The 16081-nt window shown below is 30.6% G+C and overlaps 1 protein-coding gene across 1 annotated transcript in view; it reads right to left on the bottom strand.

Annotated features, from left to right (window-relative positions):
- The window catches only part of nkd2b (NKD inhibitor of WNT signaling pathway 2b), a 37541-nt gene that overhangs the window by 11364 nt on the left and 10096 nt on the right, over nt 1-16081 (bottom strand). The window contains exons 4-5 of the mRNA XM_052577607.1: nt 1456-1489; nt 52-164 (exon numbers count right to left, since the gene is read on the bottom strand). Coding sequence (XP_052433567.1) covers nt 52-164; nt 1456-1489 — 147 coding nt within the window. The remainder of the gene's footprint in view (nt 1-51; nt 165-1455; nt 1490-16081) is intronic.

Here is a 16081-nt window from a genome sequence, read left to right as displayed (position 1 = left end):
CCCCTTGAATAATGTATTAATAAATAAATAAAAGCTTTGTTGAGAACTTACATCGAGACTGATGCGTTTCTTTCCTTTGCAGGTTTCCTTCAGCGCTTCTCTCTCTCCGTCTTCAGACGACAGAAAACTCTCACGTCCTTCAGCCTTTTCTGGAGGCAGAGACACTACACACACACACACACACACACACACACAGAGAGAGAGAGAGAGAGAGTAAAGTAAGTACACTACTAAGAGCAGTAGTGTCCAAAAAAGAAGTGTCATGCAGTATCTGTAGTATATTAAATATAAAACAAATATATTTATTTTTACATTTATGTTTATAAGTTCTGTTTTCAGTAAATAATATAATATACTATTATCAGATAAAGGAATAAAGTATTTATATACTACTGTAGTATTTATTAATATTTTAATTAAATTGTATTTTGATATTTTCAGTTTTCAGTATTTAATTAAATATAATATGTTTTATATATTTACATATAAAACTAATATAATTATTTTTACAGTATATGTTCAGGTTTTAGTAAATAATATCATATAATATCATCAAATAAAGCAATTAAATTCAATTTCAATATTATTTTAGTATTTATATATTACTGAAGTATTTATTAATATTTTGAATTAGCTTTATTTTTATTTTCAGTATTTAATTCAATATTATATTTTTTATTTATTTACATAGAAAACTAATATATTTATTTTTTACATGTTTAGTAATAAACAATTTCATATAAAATCATCAAATGAAGCAATTAAATTCAATTTAAATGTTATTTTAGTATTTATATACTAAGATAGAATTTATTAATATTTTGAATTAGCTTTTTACATTTTTTGTCTTCAGTATTTAATTAAATATAATATTTGTATTTATTTACATAAAAAACTAATATATTTATTTTGTATATGTTTAGTTTTCAGTAAATAACTTTTTATATATTATAACAAATTTGTATATGTAAATATAGGATAATATAAAAATAAAAGCTAATTCAAAATATTAATAAATAATACAGCAGCATATAAATATTAAAATAACACTGAAATGGAATTAAATTGCTTTATTTGATGATATTTTATGATATTATTAACTGAAAACAGAACATAAAAAAATTATATATTAGCTTTTATTTTTATATTTTCAGCTTTTAGTAAATTATTGTACATATTTTATATTTATACATTTTAATATCTTGAACGAGATTATATTTTATATTTCCAGTTTGTATTTTTATTTTAGTTTGAGGTTTAGGATTTTTTTTTATGTGCTTTTGTGCATTGTTTCTTATATTTCCATTTATTTCTAAATAGGCTTGTTTTCTGCAATTTCTCAGAAAACAAGGCTTCTTTTCATTATAACCTTCATTATCCGCATCTTAAAATCAATGCATCTCAGTTTTTAAGAAAAACAGGGCTCAAATCCAGATGTTTTGTGTCTGTCCTCACCCTCTAGAGGGCAGCGATGTCCATTCTTCAGCTCCTGGATGAGAAACATGGGAGAAAAAAACACAAGAGGAGGTGTTTTTAGTTTAATATACAGCTCAGAAACCACAGGAAAAGCAAACACCTCCATCTGAAGCATTTCTTCCTCAGGGACGCCGAAACGATGACGGAGTCACATACGATTAAATCTACCGAGAAACCCCTTCCAACGTCAACCCAAAATCACACAGAAACAAGATATTTTCTCAAAGAGACGAGATCTGATGTTTCTCTGTTATCATGTTTTCATACTTTACTGACAGGAGCATTGTGGGGCTTTATTGCTAAAAGAGGTAAATAAATCCATATGCCTGAGATCTGTCATAAACAGCATCAGGAACAGACTAATAACTGAACCGTCGGAAAACTACCTTAAAAACAACTGTTAGTTCATCTTAAAACACCAAAAACCATCCCGAAGCCACTGCGGATTAGAAATAGTCAATATTAGCAATGTAGAAGTAGATTTTAAGTCTCTTCTGCTCACTGAGAATGCATTTATTTGGTTAAAAATAATGCAAAAACATCAAAAAAAAATGTAACATTATTACAATTTCAAAATCTGTTTTCTAAGTGAATATCTGTTAAAGTGTAATTTATTTCTGTGATGCTCCGCTGTATTTTCAGCATCATTCCTCCAGTCTCCAGTGTCACATGATCTTCAGAAATCATGAAAATATGATGAGAAACATTTCTGATTATAGAATGTTCGAAAGAGAAGTATTTATTTGAAATAGAAATATTCTGTCACATTAGAAATGTCTTTACTCTCACCTTTGATCAATTTAATGGATCTTTGATAATAAAAGTGTTCATTTATTTTTATTAACCCCCATGTTAACATTCATGTAAAATTGTTTACATTTCTTAATTTGTAATTTATAAACATCAATCATCTTTTAATTTGTAATTGAAAATACTTTATTTATTTCTAACATCTACAAAACCCATTTTTAACACCTTTTACTCGTTTGTAATAATTGGAATAAAAAGTCTTTTTTTTTTCTGTAATTTAAACAAATAAATTTTCACTTATACATTTTTAATTTATACATTTACACACATACGTATTTTTTGTTGTTGTAATAATTTGTTGACATTAAAATTAAGCAAGACGTTATATCACAATGTCAAATTTAAAAAGATTTAAACATAAGATAAGATTTTTATACCACAGTTTTAACATTCTGCAACACACTCTGTCAGTCAGGCAATCGACCAATGAGAAGCTCCGAGAGGCGGGGCCAGATGTGTCTTCTACAATCCAATTAGCTGTATTGATTTCAGACCGATCTGCTTCCCAGAATGCAACACTGTGATGATTTCCAGCAGCAGGACGGCCATGTTTCTTTAAAGTCACATGTCTGTGAACTCATTACCACCCAGCGCAACACATGCTTCACAGATCTGACCGCCCTCTGCATTTTAAAGACTAACACATGGTATTTTACCCATAATGCCTTCAGCCACGGAGGCCCTTTTCAAGCAGCAATGTGTGGGCCATATGCTTCATTAAGACAGAGCTGGTTCCCATCCACAGCTGAAGAAAACACAGGCCCTAGTTTCTTTATTGTCTCAAACTCTCATCAGAGATTGGAAGTATATATAAACAAAAAGTTTGTAAGATGTTAATAAATGGAGTCTCTTATGCTCATCAAGGGTGTATTGATTTGATCCAGAATACAGTAAAAAATATAGAAATATTGTGAAATATTATTTCAGTTTCTAATAGTGGTTTCCTATTTTAATGCACTTTAAAATCTAATTTATTTCCGTGATGCAGTGCCGAATTTACAACAGCCATTACTTCAGTATTTACTGTCACAGGATTCTTCAGAAATCATTTAATATGCTGAATTATCAATTTTTGCTGCTTCATATTTAAAAAAAAAAAAAAATTAAACATCAACAGCATTTATTAAAAAATCATATTCTAACAATACAAGTTTTTACTGTCACTTTTTACTGAAAAAAGTGTTACTTTCTTTCAAAAAAAGAAAGACTGTACTGAACCCAAACGTTTCACAAGTGGTCTATAATGTTACAAAATATTTAGATTTTAAATAAATGCTGTTCTTTTGTAACTTTTTATTCATCAAAGAATCATGAAAAACTATCACAGGTTCCAAAAAAATATGAAACAGCAAAAACTGATTTCACTATCAGCAGATCAGAATGATTTCTGAAGATCACGTGACACTGAAGACTGGAGGAATGATGCTGAAAATACAGATTTGATCACAGAAATAAATTACAGTTTAACAGATATCCACACAGAAACAGCTATATTACATTGTAATAACATTTTACAATTTTACCTTATTTTTGTGAAATAAATGGAGCCTTGCTGAGCTTTCAAAAATCTTTTGAGCAGTAGTGTATGCATGTGTTGCAAGTGTATGACAGACAGTAGCTGACGTTCATCTGGCTGAGTAAAGTCCATCCAGACCGGACTCAGATCCAGCGGTCAGCTCTGTGTCAAAGCATCCACAGCATCTCACTAATGTTGTAATCTCTGCTTTGGTCTTGGCTTCTAGCTAACGAAAAAAAAAAAATACACTGGAGACCCTCACTTCCAAGAATCGGTCCGATCCAGTGTTCACCGAACACACTGGAAAGAAAATTGGTGTAAATGTGCATAACAGCACGCTGTAACCATTTATGCTGCAATAGGATAGATACGATTCAACAATGATTAAAAAACGAGATTAAAACGATTGCAAAATAGCATTCGAGCATGCATACAAAATCATAGAAAGGAAAAGTTAAGCAATCAAAGACTATTTAAAAAAAGGTTCATCTGTCTCTTTTGTGATATTTGATTGTTTCGGGGCGTGTGGTGATCAACAGCAAGGTACCAGCGTGCCACAGACGTCCGAAAGCTTTTACAGTCCAGCACATGGAGACTTTTCACCCTGAGGTCAGATGTGAGGCACAGTATTTCTTGGCAGGACATGAAGGCCTCAGAAACAACAGCTGTGAAGCGAGTCTGTTCGCTCATCTGCGTCAGAGCCTCGGCCAGACGTTTGAAGTTCCCCAGGCCTGTAGATCACAGAACATCTCCTGGACTCGTCCAAAGCTCCCTTCCGCTGGAATACAGACGACCCGATCGACTATTTCAGCTCGTTCATTACCGCTCTTATCTGCTTCCTCTGGAAGTGCAACATGCTGATGTTTATCTGCTGGAGACAATTAGGCTGACTTCATCAAAGCCACTGCAGAACGAGCTACAGGCCAAAAGCTTCTGGTGTCCAGATTCATGAAGAAGTCACTTATGATGAGAATGACTTGGCGTCAGTTATGAGATAAAAACTGAGATTTATGAGATGTGAGGTTATTCAAATACTAAGCCAAAATTATTTCAGAATTAAAAGGTTGATATTATGATATAAACTGAACTTTGTTAATGTCAACTATAAGAAAAAAAGCTGAAATTATTAAAAAGAAAGCATAAAATATGAGATACTAAATCATAATTATGAGATAAAAAGGTAGGAATGATGAGATAAAATTCCAAACATACTAATACACTAATTGATCATTATAAAAAAAAAGTTTCTAAAAATTCATAAATATGACTGGTCAAAATTATTAGATACGGAGTCATATTTATGAGATAAAAAGAAATGATGACATAAAATGATAACTATGAGATACTAAACCATAATTATGAAATAAAAAAGTCAAAATTATGTTATAATTATAAGAGAAAGTTGAAACTATAATATGTAAAGTCAGTAATACAGTATGATGAATAATATGAAAGGTCAAAATTATGAGATACTAAATCATAATTATGAGGTTGCAATCAAAATTATGACAAAAAGCTGAAATTAAGAAACTAAGTTGTAACTGTGATATACAACTCAAAACTATGTTAGAATTATAAGATAAAAGTAAAATGTCTGTGAGAGATCAAAATGATTAGATACTAATGCATAATTTATGAGATACTATAATATGAAAAGTCAATAATATGACAGGTCAAAATTATGAGATTAAATGTAGAAATTGTGGCATAAAATGTACTAAGACTATAACTGATAACTATGAGATACAAAGGCAAACGTATGGCACACTAAAACATAAATATGAAAAAGGCCAAACTTGTGTCATAATTATGAGATAAAAAGGCCAAGATTGTGTCATAATTATGAGATAAAAAGGCCAAAATTGTGTCATAATTATGAGATAAAAAGGCCAAAAATGTGTCATAATTATGAGATAAATAGGCCAAAATTGTGTCATAATTATGAGATAAAAAGGCCAAAATTGTGTCATAATTATGAGATAAATAGGCCAAAATTGTGTCATAATTATGAGATAAAAAGGCCAAAATTGTGTCATAATTATGAGATAAAAAGGCCAAAATTGTGTCATAATTATGAGATAAATAGGCCAAGATTGTGTCATAATTATGAGATAAAAAGGCCAAGATTGTGTCATAATTATGAGAAAGTTTAAACTATAATATGAATAGTCAATAATATGACAGGTCAAAATTATGAGATACTAATTCATAATTATGAGATAAAAAAGCCAAAACTGTGTCATAATTATGAGATAAAAAGTAGAAATTGTGACACAAAATGTACTAAGACTAACTAATAACTATGAGATACAAAGTCAAATTTACGGCATACTAAATCATAATTATTAAATAAAAAGTGTCAAAATTGTGTCATAATTATGATATAGAACGTTTAAACTATAATATGAAAAGTCAATAATTTGACAGGTCAAAATTATGAGATACTAAGTCATAATTATGAGATAAACAGTAGAAATTGTGATATAAAATGTACTAAGACTAACTGATAACTATGAGATACAAAGGCTAACTTAGTGCATACTAAATCATAATTATGAGGTAAAAATAAAAGTGTTATCTCTCCAGACTCTCATCTCTTCAGCACACACTGCGCACGCTTCTCCCATCTGAGCTCGCATCCAACATGTGAAGTTCCTCGAGGCCTTGAGATCACTCAGGGGTCACCGGGAGGTCAACCACGACCCCGCTCCTAAATATACAGCCCTGCTCCACCACAGGAAGTGAAGGCGTCTGGAGACGGGACACATCGAATGGAGCGGAGCTGGTGTTAACAGCACACGGATGGATCAACAAAATGAAACGCGCCGCAGGAATATAAACACAGTGCAAGGAAGGGACTGTGTGTGGATGTGTATAAACACCTCATTGTTCCCGTGGCTTCCTGATATCATAAAGGTGAAGGTTCGTCTCGTCCATCACCTGTTTATGAATATCAGCGGCAGGAAGAAACTGTGAATCTCTAGCTGTAAAAACAACAAACTACAATATTTAGAATATATACCCTAGTAAAAATAAATACACTTATACAAGTAAACTATATATAGTAAACTGGTATACTTAAAGTCTGCTAAACTAATTTTGTACTTGATGCACTTTAATTGTGCAGAAGTAGTGCTAAAGCAACTAAAGATATACTGAAATACATTTGATTGTGCTAAAGTGGAACTATTGCAGTATACTTCAGGTACACTTTAAATATTTTGCATTTAAAGACATCATTCAATCCTCATCAAAAGTGACATTAAAACACATTTTAGTCTTGATAAGAAATGTGCATTGTATGTCGGATTATCTGTCAGTAATAGATTTGAACTTTACTTAGTATGAAATAAATGCATTTTTAATTATATTACTTTTTTTACTAGGGTAACCATCAAATAATTAACTTTATTTTCTGCATTTAAATAGAACAATATGCATGTGATGGCATTGTCATTTATATGAGTCTAAACAGGGTGTACACCTCGCAGAGATTCAGATTAATCAGTGAATCTTTTTTAAGCCAGTCCACTGAAATGAACCATCCGTAAGAACAGATTCACAAAAATATTCATAAAAAAAAATAAAAAAAATAATAAATGAATACATTAAAGATATAATAAAATATTAATATAATAACATTAAAATAAATAAAATAATAAACACCACAAAATAAAATAATACATAAAATGAAATACAAAAAATAAAAAAACAATAATAAAATTAAATATTAAATATTACCATAAATTATAATAAATGCAACATAAAAAATGAATTAATTAAAAATAAATAAATAAAAATAAAAATTAAAATAAAATACTAAATAAAATAATACATAAAATGAAATACAAAAATAAAAACAAAACAAGAATAAAATTAAATATTAAATATTACCATAAATTATAATAAATGCACCATGAAAAAATAAATTAATTAAAAATAAATAAATAAAAATAATAATAATAAATAAAATAAAATAAAATACAAAATAAAATAATACATAAAATGAAATAAAAAAATAAAAAAACAAGAACAAAATTAAATATTAAATATTACCATAAATTATAATAAATGCAACACAAAAAAAATAAATTAATTAAAAATAAATTAATAAAAATAAAAATAAAACAAATACAAAATAAAATAAAACATAAAATGAAATACAAAAATAAAAACAAAACAAGAATAAAATAAAATATTAAATATTACCATAAATTATTATAAATGCACCATGAAAAAATAATTAATTACAAATAAATGAATAATAAATAAAATAAAATAAAATAAAATAAAATAAAATAAAATAAAATAAAATAAAATAAAATAAAATAAAGTTTTATCTTACACATGTCTGCTTGCCAGGTAAATGTCTAAAGAATATGTGATATTTTGATGCTCTATGACTCCATGCATGTTTAAAACGTTAGTTCTGTTCTTCAGTGGAGGAGGAGCACAGCTGTCTGCAGCAGACACACACAGATCAAACGTCTCCTGCTTCCCTGTAACCCACAACACATTTCCAGAGATATTTACTATAAAACACAAGACCGAGACAAAAGTGAGACTAAACCCAGCGGTCTACAGCACACGCAGACAACATCCAACGCAGGAAATTATGAGAGACTGAACTAGAACAAACTCAACAGAATTTGACATTAAACATTATACAGCTAATAATGTGACACTTTAATAAGCACTGGAAATATATTATATACACAAGATACTATTTTATCTATGTCTATATTTATAAAAAAATATTGTAATAATGTTTACATACAACTTTGATGATTTGTTTGACTGAGCTCATCATTAAAATTCTGAAAAGAAATTGTAAAATTTGGTAAATGTACACAAACACACACACACACACTTATTAATTTACATATATACATATATATTGACGTATAATGTAAATATACGATCTAAATGTACTTATATAATAATATTTACTATTTTATTTATATTATATATATATATATATATATATATATATATATATATATAAATACACACACAATGGATTTGTCAGATTAAAATTACAAAAATAAAATCATATCAAATATGATTCTGACATTTGAGCACAATATATGTACTTTATATATTTATGTCAATAAATACATATAAATTATTATAAACATATAGATAGATAGAATTAATTAATTATATATTATATAAATGATGTTAATTTATACTATATAATTTAACTATTATTATATTTTTAGTACATTAATTTATATTGTTATTATATTATTAGTATTATTTATATATTATTAAATAAATAATTATATTATTAGTATTATATATATATATATTTATATATATATATATATATATATATATATATATATATTTTTTTTTTCTTTTTCTTTTTTTCTTTTTTTTTTTTATGTGATGAAAATAAAATACAAAATATGCAAACTACACAACTGCACACTTCACCTGAAGACGTTCTAGGACACCACTTGGTAGAGCTGGCACCTAAACAATGAGCTCCAGTGAAATGACGTGACGTTTGAGGAGAAACAGGAAGACTGAGCATCTCCCGAACATGTAAAGCTGAGGAATGAGCACGGGGTGAAGAGTTCAGAGATACAGATACCATCAGCCAGACCCGTATCAACATACAGGAGAAGAGCTGTGCTACAAGAGCTGGAGAAACCGTCCAATGCATCCTGAAAAACTCCTACAACTACGTCTGCAAACTGAACAAGTTTACCACGCATCGCCTCTGAAACAGTGCCCATTTATATACATACAGTACAGACCAAAAGTTTGGAAACATTACTATTTTTAATGTTTTTGAAAGAAGTTTCTTCTGCTCATCAAGCCTGCATTTATTTGATCAAAAATACAGAAAAAACAGTAATATTGTGAAATATTATTACAACCTAAAATAATAGGTTTCTATTTGAATATACTTAAATAAATAATTTATTCCTGTGATACAAAGCTGAATTTTCAGCATCATTCCTCCAGCTTCAGTGTCACATGTAACATCAGTCGATCACATGATCATTTAGAAATTATTCTAATATTCTGATTTATTATGAGTGTTGGAAACAGTTCTGCTAATATATTTGATCAATAAAAGCTTAAAAAGAACTGCATTTATTCAAAATAAATAAATATATTCTAATAATATATTTTCTTTACTATCACTTTTTATCAATTTAACACATCCTTGCTGAATAAAAGTATTGAATTTATTTATAACAAAAGAAAGAAAAAAGTAAATTACTGACCAGTAGTGTATATTGTTATTACAAAATATTTATATTTTAAAAACATAGCTTTTTTTTTTTTTTTTTTTTACTTTTTATTCATCAAAGTATCCTAAAAAAGTATCACATGTTCTGAACAAATATTAAGCGGCAGAACTGTTTCCTGCTTTGATCATGAATCATCACATTAGAATGATTTCTAAAGGATCATGTGATAATGATCCGAAAAATTCAGCTTTGCATCACAGAAATAAATGATCATTTAAAGTATAATACATTTAAAAACTATTATTTTAAATTGTAAAAATATTTCACAATATTACTGTTTTTTCTGTATTTTTGATCAAATAAATGCAGGCTTGACGAGCAGAAGAAACTTCTTTCAAAAACATTAACAATAGTAATGTTTCCAAACTTTTGATCTGTGCTGTACCTATATATATACATACACATACAATTAGTGAATCAAAACACCAAACACACTGACTGACTGAAATCAATCTTATTTCTCAAAGATAGCAGCACCGCTTTATTTACTGTGTCTGTGCTTCAGAAACAGTCAGATCACATTTTGTTGGAGCCTTGATTTCAAAGACCAACCCGAGCGCTTCTCTTCAAACGTGGGACGGCATCAACCCCAAAGTGCCTCGTGAAAGATAATGATTTAAAGATTAGATTCCTGCAGCAGAGCCACATCTGGAAGTGGCTTTAGATGGAGCGGCGCGTCCAACTAACAAAAGCCCATTCGCAGCTATTCCCGATCCGAGAGGAATTCTGCTCCGACTGCAGCCCCAACCCTTTGTGTTTCGACAGCTAACCACTTTCAGATGTGGCCGTGTAGTTTTATGGCTTGAATAATAGCGATAGCTACACATGTGTGAGCAGGAGGTCCAGAGCGGGGAGGAACATCTGCTTCCATTCACTCCTGCTCTTCTGACGTCACACCGCTGTTTCTCAATCACACAGACTTTCTGAATAACTGTGCTTCCATCCACTTATTTCTTTTTGATGGAGTTTGAGATTTTGCACAAATAAAATGCTGGATGGAAATGCGAAGATTTGCATGAATTCTAAAAATGTGCATAAAAACCACATGCTTAATTGACTATTATGTGCATAAACTGCAATGAAAATAAATACCTTGATGCAAACAAAAAATCATCTCCTTTTGCCGTCTTTATAAGTCTTCAGTTTCTGTCCTGGATTGATGTTTATTAAATGGATTATGTGAGTTGATGTAGATTAGTTGAAATTAAAGACTATTCACATTTAGTCCTTCATCATGCGATGATGTTACAACAACATGCCATGACAAATATAATATATATGATTTATTATAGAAAATGTCTAAAAAATTAATTATCTAAATCCATGTTTTCTTCAATAAAATATAAATAAAAAAAATAAATACACAAATAAATTCCTCTATGCACATCAAAAAACATGTGTAAAACGTGTAGTACATATATAATCCTATATGTATTAGAGTGTGTTTATATATTTAACTTATTCATTTATTTTTTCCAGTAAATGTAGTAAAAAAAATTAATAAAACTGAATATATATATAAAAAAAAAAAAAAAAAAAAAAAAAAATTCTTAGCATTTTATATATATGGGTCAAAAACGAAAAAGTGTTTAAGCATAAAAAATAAGTGTAATGCTACTAATTTAGTTTTTCTGAGCAAAAATAAATATAATTATTTTTCACTGATTTACAGAAAAATGTCATTCAGTGTAACAATCTTACATATCGCATATTTTATAGCATATTTACAACAAAAATCAATTAATAACATATTAAAAGTATAATTACTTTCACCCCAAATACTATAGTATATAATTAGCTGTAATTATTATTATTTTTTATTTACCATTATCACAGGATTTGCCGTTTGTAAGTAATAATGTTTCAATCATTTTAAACACAATCAAATTTAATATGCTCTCTAATTATTTTATATATTTTAATATGCACACGTCAGAATAATAATGTTGTTAGAATTTTTGGATAAATCTTGCATTACACTGAATGACATGTGGACATCTTTATGTCTTTGAACCATTTTAAATATATAAACACACACACACATACACACACACACACAGAGACACAGAGACACACACACACACACACACACACAGAGACACAGAGACACACACACACACACACACACAGACACACACAGAGACACACACACAGAGACACACACACACACACACACACACACACACACACACACAGACACACACAGAGACACAGAACACACACACACACACACACACACACACACAGAGACACAGAGACACAGAGACACACACACACACACACAGACACACACACACAGAGACACAGAGACACGCACACACACACACACACACACACACACTAAATATGACAAAAACTATAAAGGCCATCAGACACAGGACTAAGTCTAAACTAGAACACATCTAGAGGGAACACTACTCTGCAAAGAGGTGCGTTGTGTGAAACGCACAAGAGTGGTGGCGTTGGGTGTTTGTTTAGCGCTCAGACAGGAAGCTGGGTTTAGGGTGTCTGTCTGGGGGAATGTGGAGAAAGCATGAGGTTTCTGAGGCTTTCACAAAAGGAATCTCTCTGAGGCGTTATTACATGAGCAAACGTCTGAAAGACACACGTTTAGAGTCCAGTGGTCAGATCATGAGCCCAAGGGTCAGAACCTCATCATTCGAGTTCAAGTTTCAAATAAAAACTGAGAAAATGGGATGAAACACCTTTCAAGTATTTAATTTGATGCACTATATACAAAAATAACTTGTTTGAATGCAACCCATTGTTTCTAAGAACATCCTCTTACAAAAAAGAAATGTTTGCTCCTAACAAACATTTTTACTTTACATGCAAAGTTTTTCCAAAAGCCTTGTCATGAAACTATTGAGACGCAGGGATCCACTTAACAACAAGCACAGTACAAGATAAATAAATCAAATACTCCCTTGACTGCACCAAGGCTTGCAAAAGGTCCATTTGAGAGAAGCTTTCTCCAGCGGTTTATATGGAAACATACCTTAAAACTCTCCTGCTGTTTGTGTTGGCCGAGAGCTGCACGAGATCAAACGCAGACGTGGCCAGAAACAGTCACCAGCCTCAGGTATTTTCTTTCCTTCTCTGAAAGCGACGCAAAGTAAACGCCTGCCATAACATCCACCGCAAACGCTCCATTTCCATTCACTCGTTCTGCGCTTTAAACACTGCACAGCGTCTCACATCACGCCTGTTTACACCACATGCTTTGCTGAACAGATCTCAGAGTCTTAAAACATTATTGAAGTGCTTTCCGGGTTCAGCAGGAGTTAAGCTCCATCGGCATCGATTACAACAGGAGATAATAGCACAGTAACAACCAGGCCAGAGTTCTGGATGACTTAAAGCACTTAAATAATCTAAAGCCTGTTTATTATTGGAGCAGTGATTGAAAATCATCCTTTTTGAGGTGCACTAATATGATGCAAGTCCTCATTAGTTTGTGTGCACGAATGCATGAGTTGCACGAGATGCAAAGTGAGACTTTGCATAAGAAGTGATTGTAATATTGCACATAAAAAGTATAGATAAACTGTAAACAATGTATAGAGAGTAGTTTTTACTGCAGCAGTTCTTACTGCTGAAAATGTGCTCATCCTCAGGCAATACGAGATTAGGATGAGTTTGTTTCTTCATCAGATTTGTAGAAATGTAGCATTGCATCAGTGTCTCATCAGTGGATAGTCTGCAGTGAATGGGTGCCGTCAGAATGAGAGTCTGATAAAAACATCACAATAATCCACAGCACTCCAGTCCATCAGTGAACATCTGGAGAAGACAAAAGCTGAAACAAATCCAGCATTAAGACGTTTTTAACACAAAAATGAGTCTACATTAACACTTCCTACAGTGAAAAATAGGTCTGATCTGAATCAGGAGAGAAATCTGCACTGTTTACAAGCCAACACAGTTCTAAACATTTCTTAATGGATTTATTTCTTCCAAACATGCAGCTTGTCTTCTGATGGACTGGAGTGCTGTGGATTATTGTGATGTTTGGACTCTCATTCTGATGGCACCCATTCACTGCAGAGCATCCATTGATGAGACACTGACGCAATGCTACATTTCTCCAAATCTGGAAAAACTCAATTTACTCAAAGTAAATTTTCAGCAAAAGTTCATTTGTGTGTGATCTATTCCTTTAAAGTCAACACAGAATGCCAAACACAACCCAATAAAACATTTTCAAAAACATAGCATTCGTGAACTCTGTGAAATAGAAAATGTGCAATAGTTCACACTTCACAATAAGACCAAGAATCTAAAAGCACAATTCTGTCAATTCTGACTTTGTTGACTTTAAACACCTGAAATTGCCTAATTGTGAATAATTGCACGTCAGAAGCATGGAATGAGGAAAAGGCAACATCGGTGGCGTCTGGAGGAGATCAAACAGTCATCTCCTGATGGCACCTCAGCGTCTTTGAAGCCTTGAACCCTCAACCCGCTCGGAAAGAGTGCTTAGACAAGGAACCGGAGGAACGTAAGCAAACACCTTCTTCAAAGCGCCTTTCCCAGCATAAATATCCTCAAATAAATAAACATGCAATCCGCCTGCAGTGTTCAAATGTCTTTTTCCATGAAACACTGGCCATGAAAAGTGAGAGGAGGAAGTGGGGAAAAACACTTCTGATGCTCAAACACAAATAAATAACATGAGTATCAATGGCAGACTGCACATTAATAAGAAAGATTATGTCTAATGTTCTCTTATTATTAAATAAACAACATGTTTTATAGAATGATGATGCAATCATAATATTTGCATGCTGCTGAGTCACAAAAGGTTTAGTTGCATAGTCAGTTGTGTTTTTCTAACAATATAAATGCTATGAGAATATAGATATGCACAGTAAAATAATGTTTAAGATCATTTAAAGAGACTATAACATTTTGTTCTATATAAATTACTTTCATTCATACCTTAAAATAGAATTTTGAAGACATTTTACGCCTTTTAAAATGTGCTAAAAACCCAGTCATCATGCAGTTGTGGATCTAATTTAGCAACTAATCAAATTCACTATGCAAACAGATATAAGAAAGATGATCGATCACAATTCAGTATGTAAGTATTGTGCAAAAAATATTATTATAATGGCATCATGACCCATATATTCTCCAAATAATCTGTGTCCTTTGTTAATCAAGGCAGAATTATGACATATAAACTTGTAATACTCATATATCGTAGTTCTGAATTTAACAGTTCTGATTTTATATCTCACAACTCTTACTTTATATCTCGCAATTCTGACTTTATATCTCATAATTCTGACTTTATATCTCATAATTCTGACTTTATATCTCATAATTCTAACTTTATATCTCATAATTCTGACTTTATATCTCATAATTCTAACTTTATATCTCATAATTCTGACTTTATATCTATCAAAACTTTATATCTCATAATTCTGACTTTATATCTCATAATTCTGACTTTATATCTCATAATTCTGACTTTATATCTCTCAAAACTTTATATTTCATAATTCTGACTTTATATCTCCCAATTCTGACTTCATATCTCTCAAAATTTTATATCTCATAATTCTGACTTTATATCTCATAATTCTGACTTTATATCTATCAAAACTTTATATCTCATAATTCTGACTTTATATCTCATAATTCTGACTTTATATCTATCAAAACTTTATATCTCATAATTCTGACTTTATATCTCATAATTCTGACTTTATATCTCATAATTCAGACTTTATATCTATCAAAACTTTATATCTCATAATTCTGACTTTATATCTCATAATTCTGACTTTATATCTCTCAAAACTTTATATTTCATAATTCTGACTTTATATCTCCCAATTCTGACTTCATATCTCTCAAAATTTTATATCTCATAATTCTGACTTTATATCTCTCAAAACTTTATATCTCATAATTCTAACTTTATATCTCATAATTCTGACTTTATATCTCATTATGTTGAGTTTCTCGCAGTTCTGAGTTTATCTCACAACTCTGA

Source organism: Carassius gibelio, chromosome B16 (genome assembly GCF_023724105.1).
Source record: "Carassius gibelio isolate Cgi1373 ecotype wild population from Czech Republic chromosome B16, carGib1.2-hapl.c, whole genome shotgun sequence".
Lineage (NCBI taxonomy): Eukaryota > Metazoa > Chordata > Actinopteri > Cypriniformes > Cyprinidae > Carassius > Carassius gibelio.
This window is presented reverse-complemented; position numbering and strand designations above follow the sequence as displayed.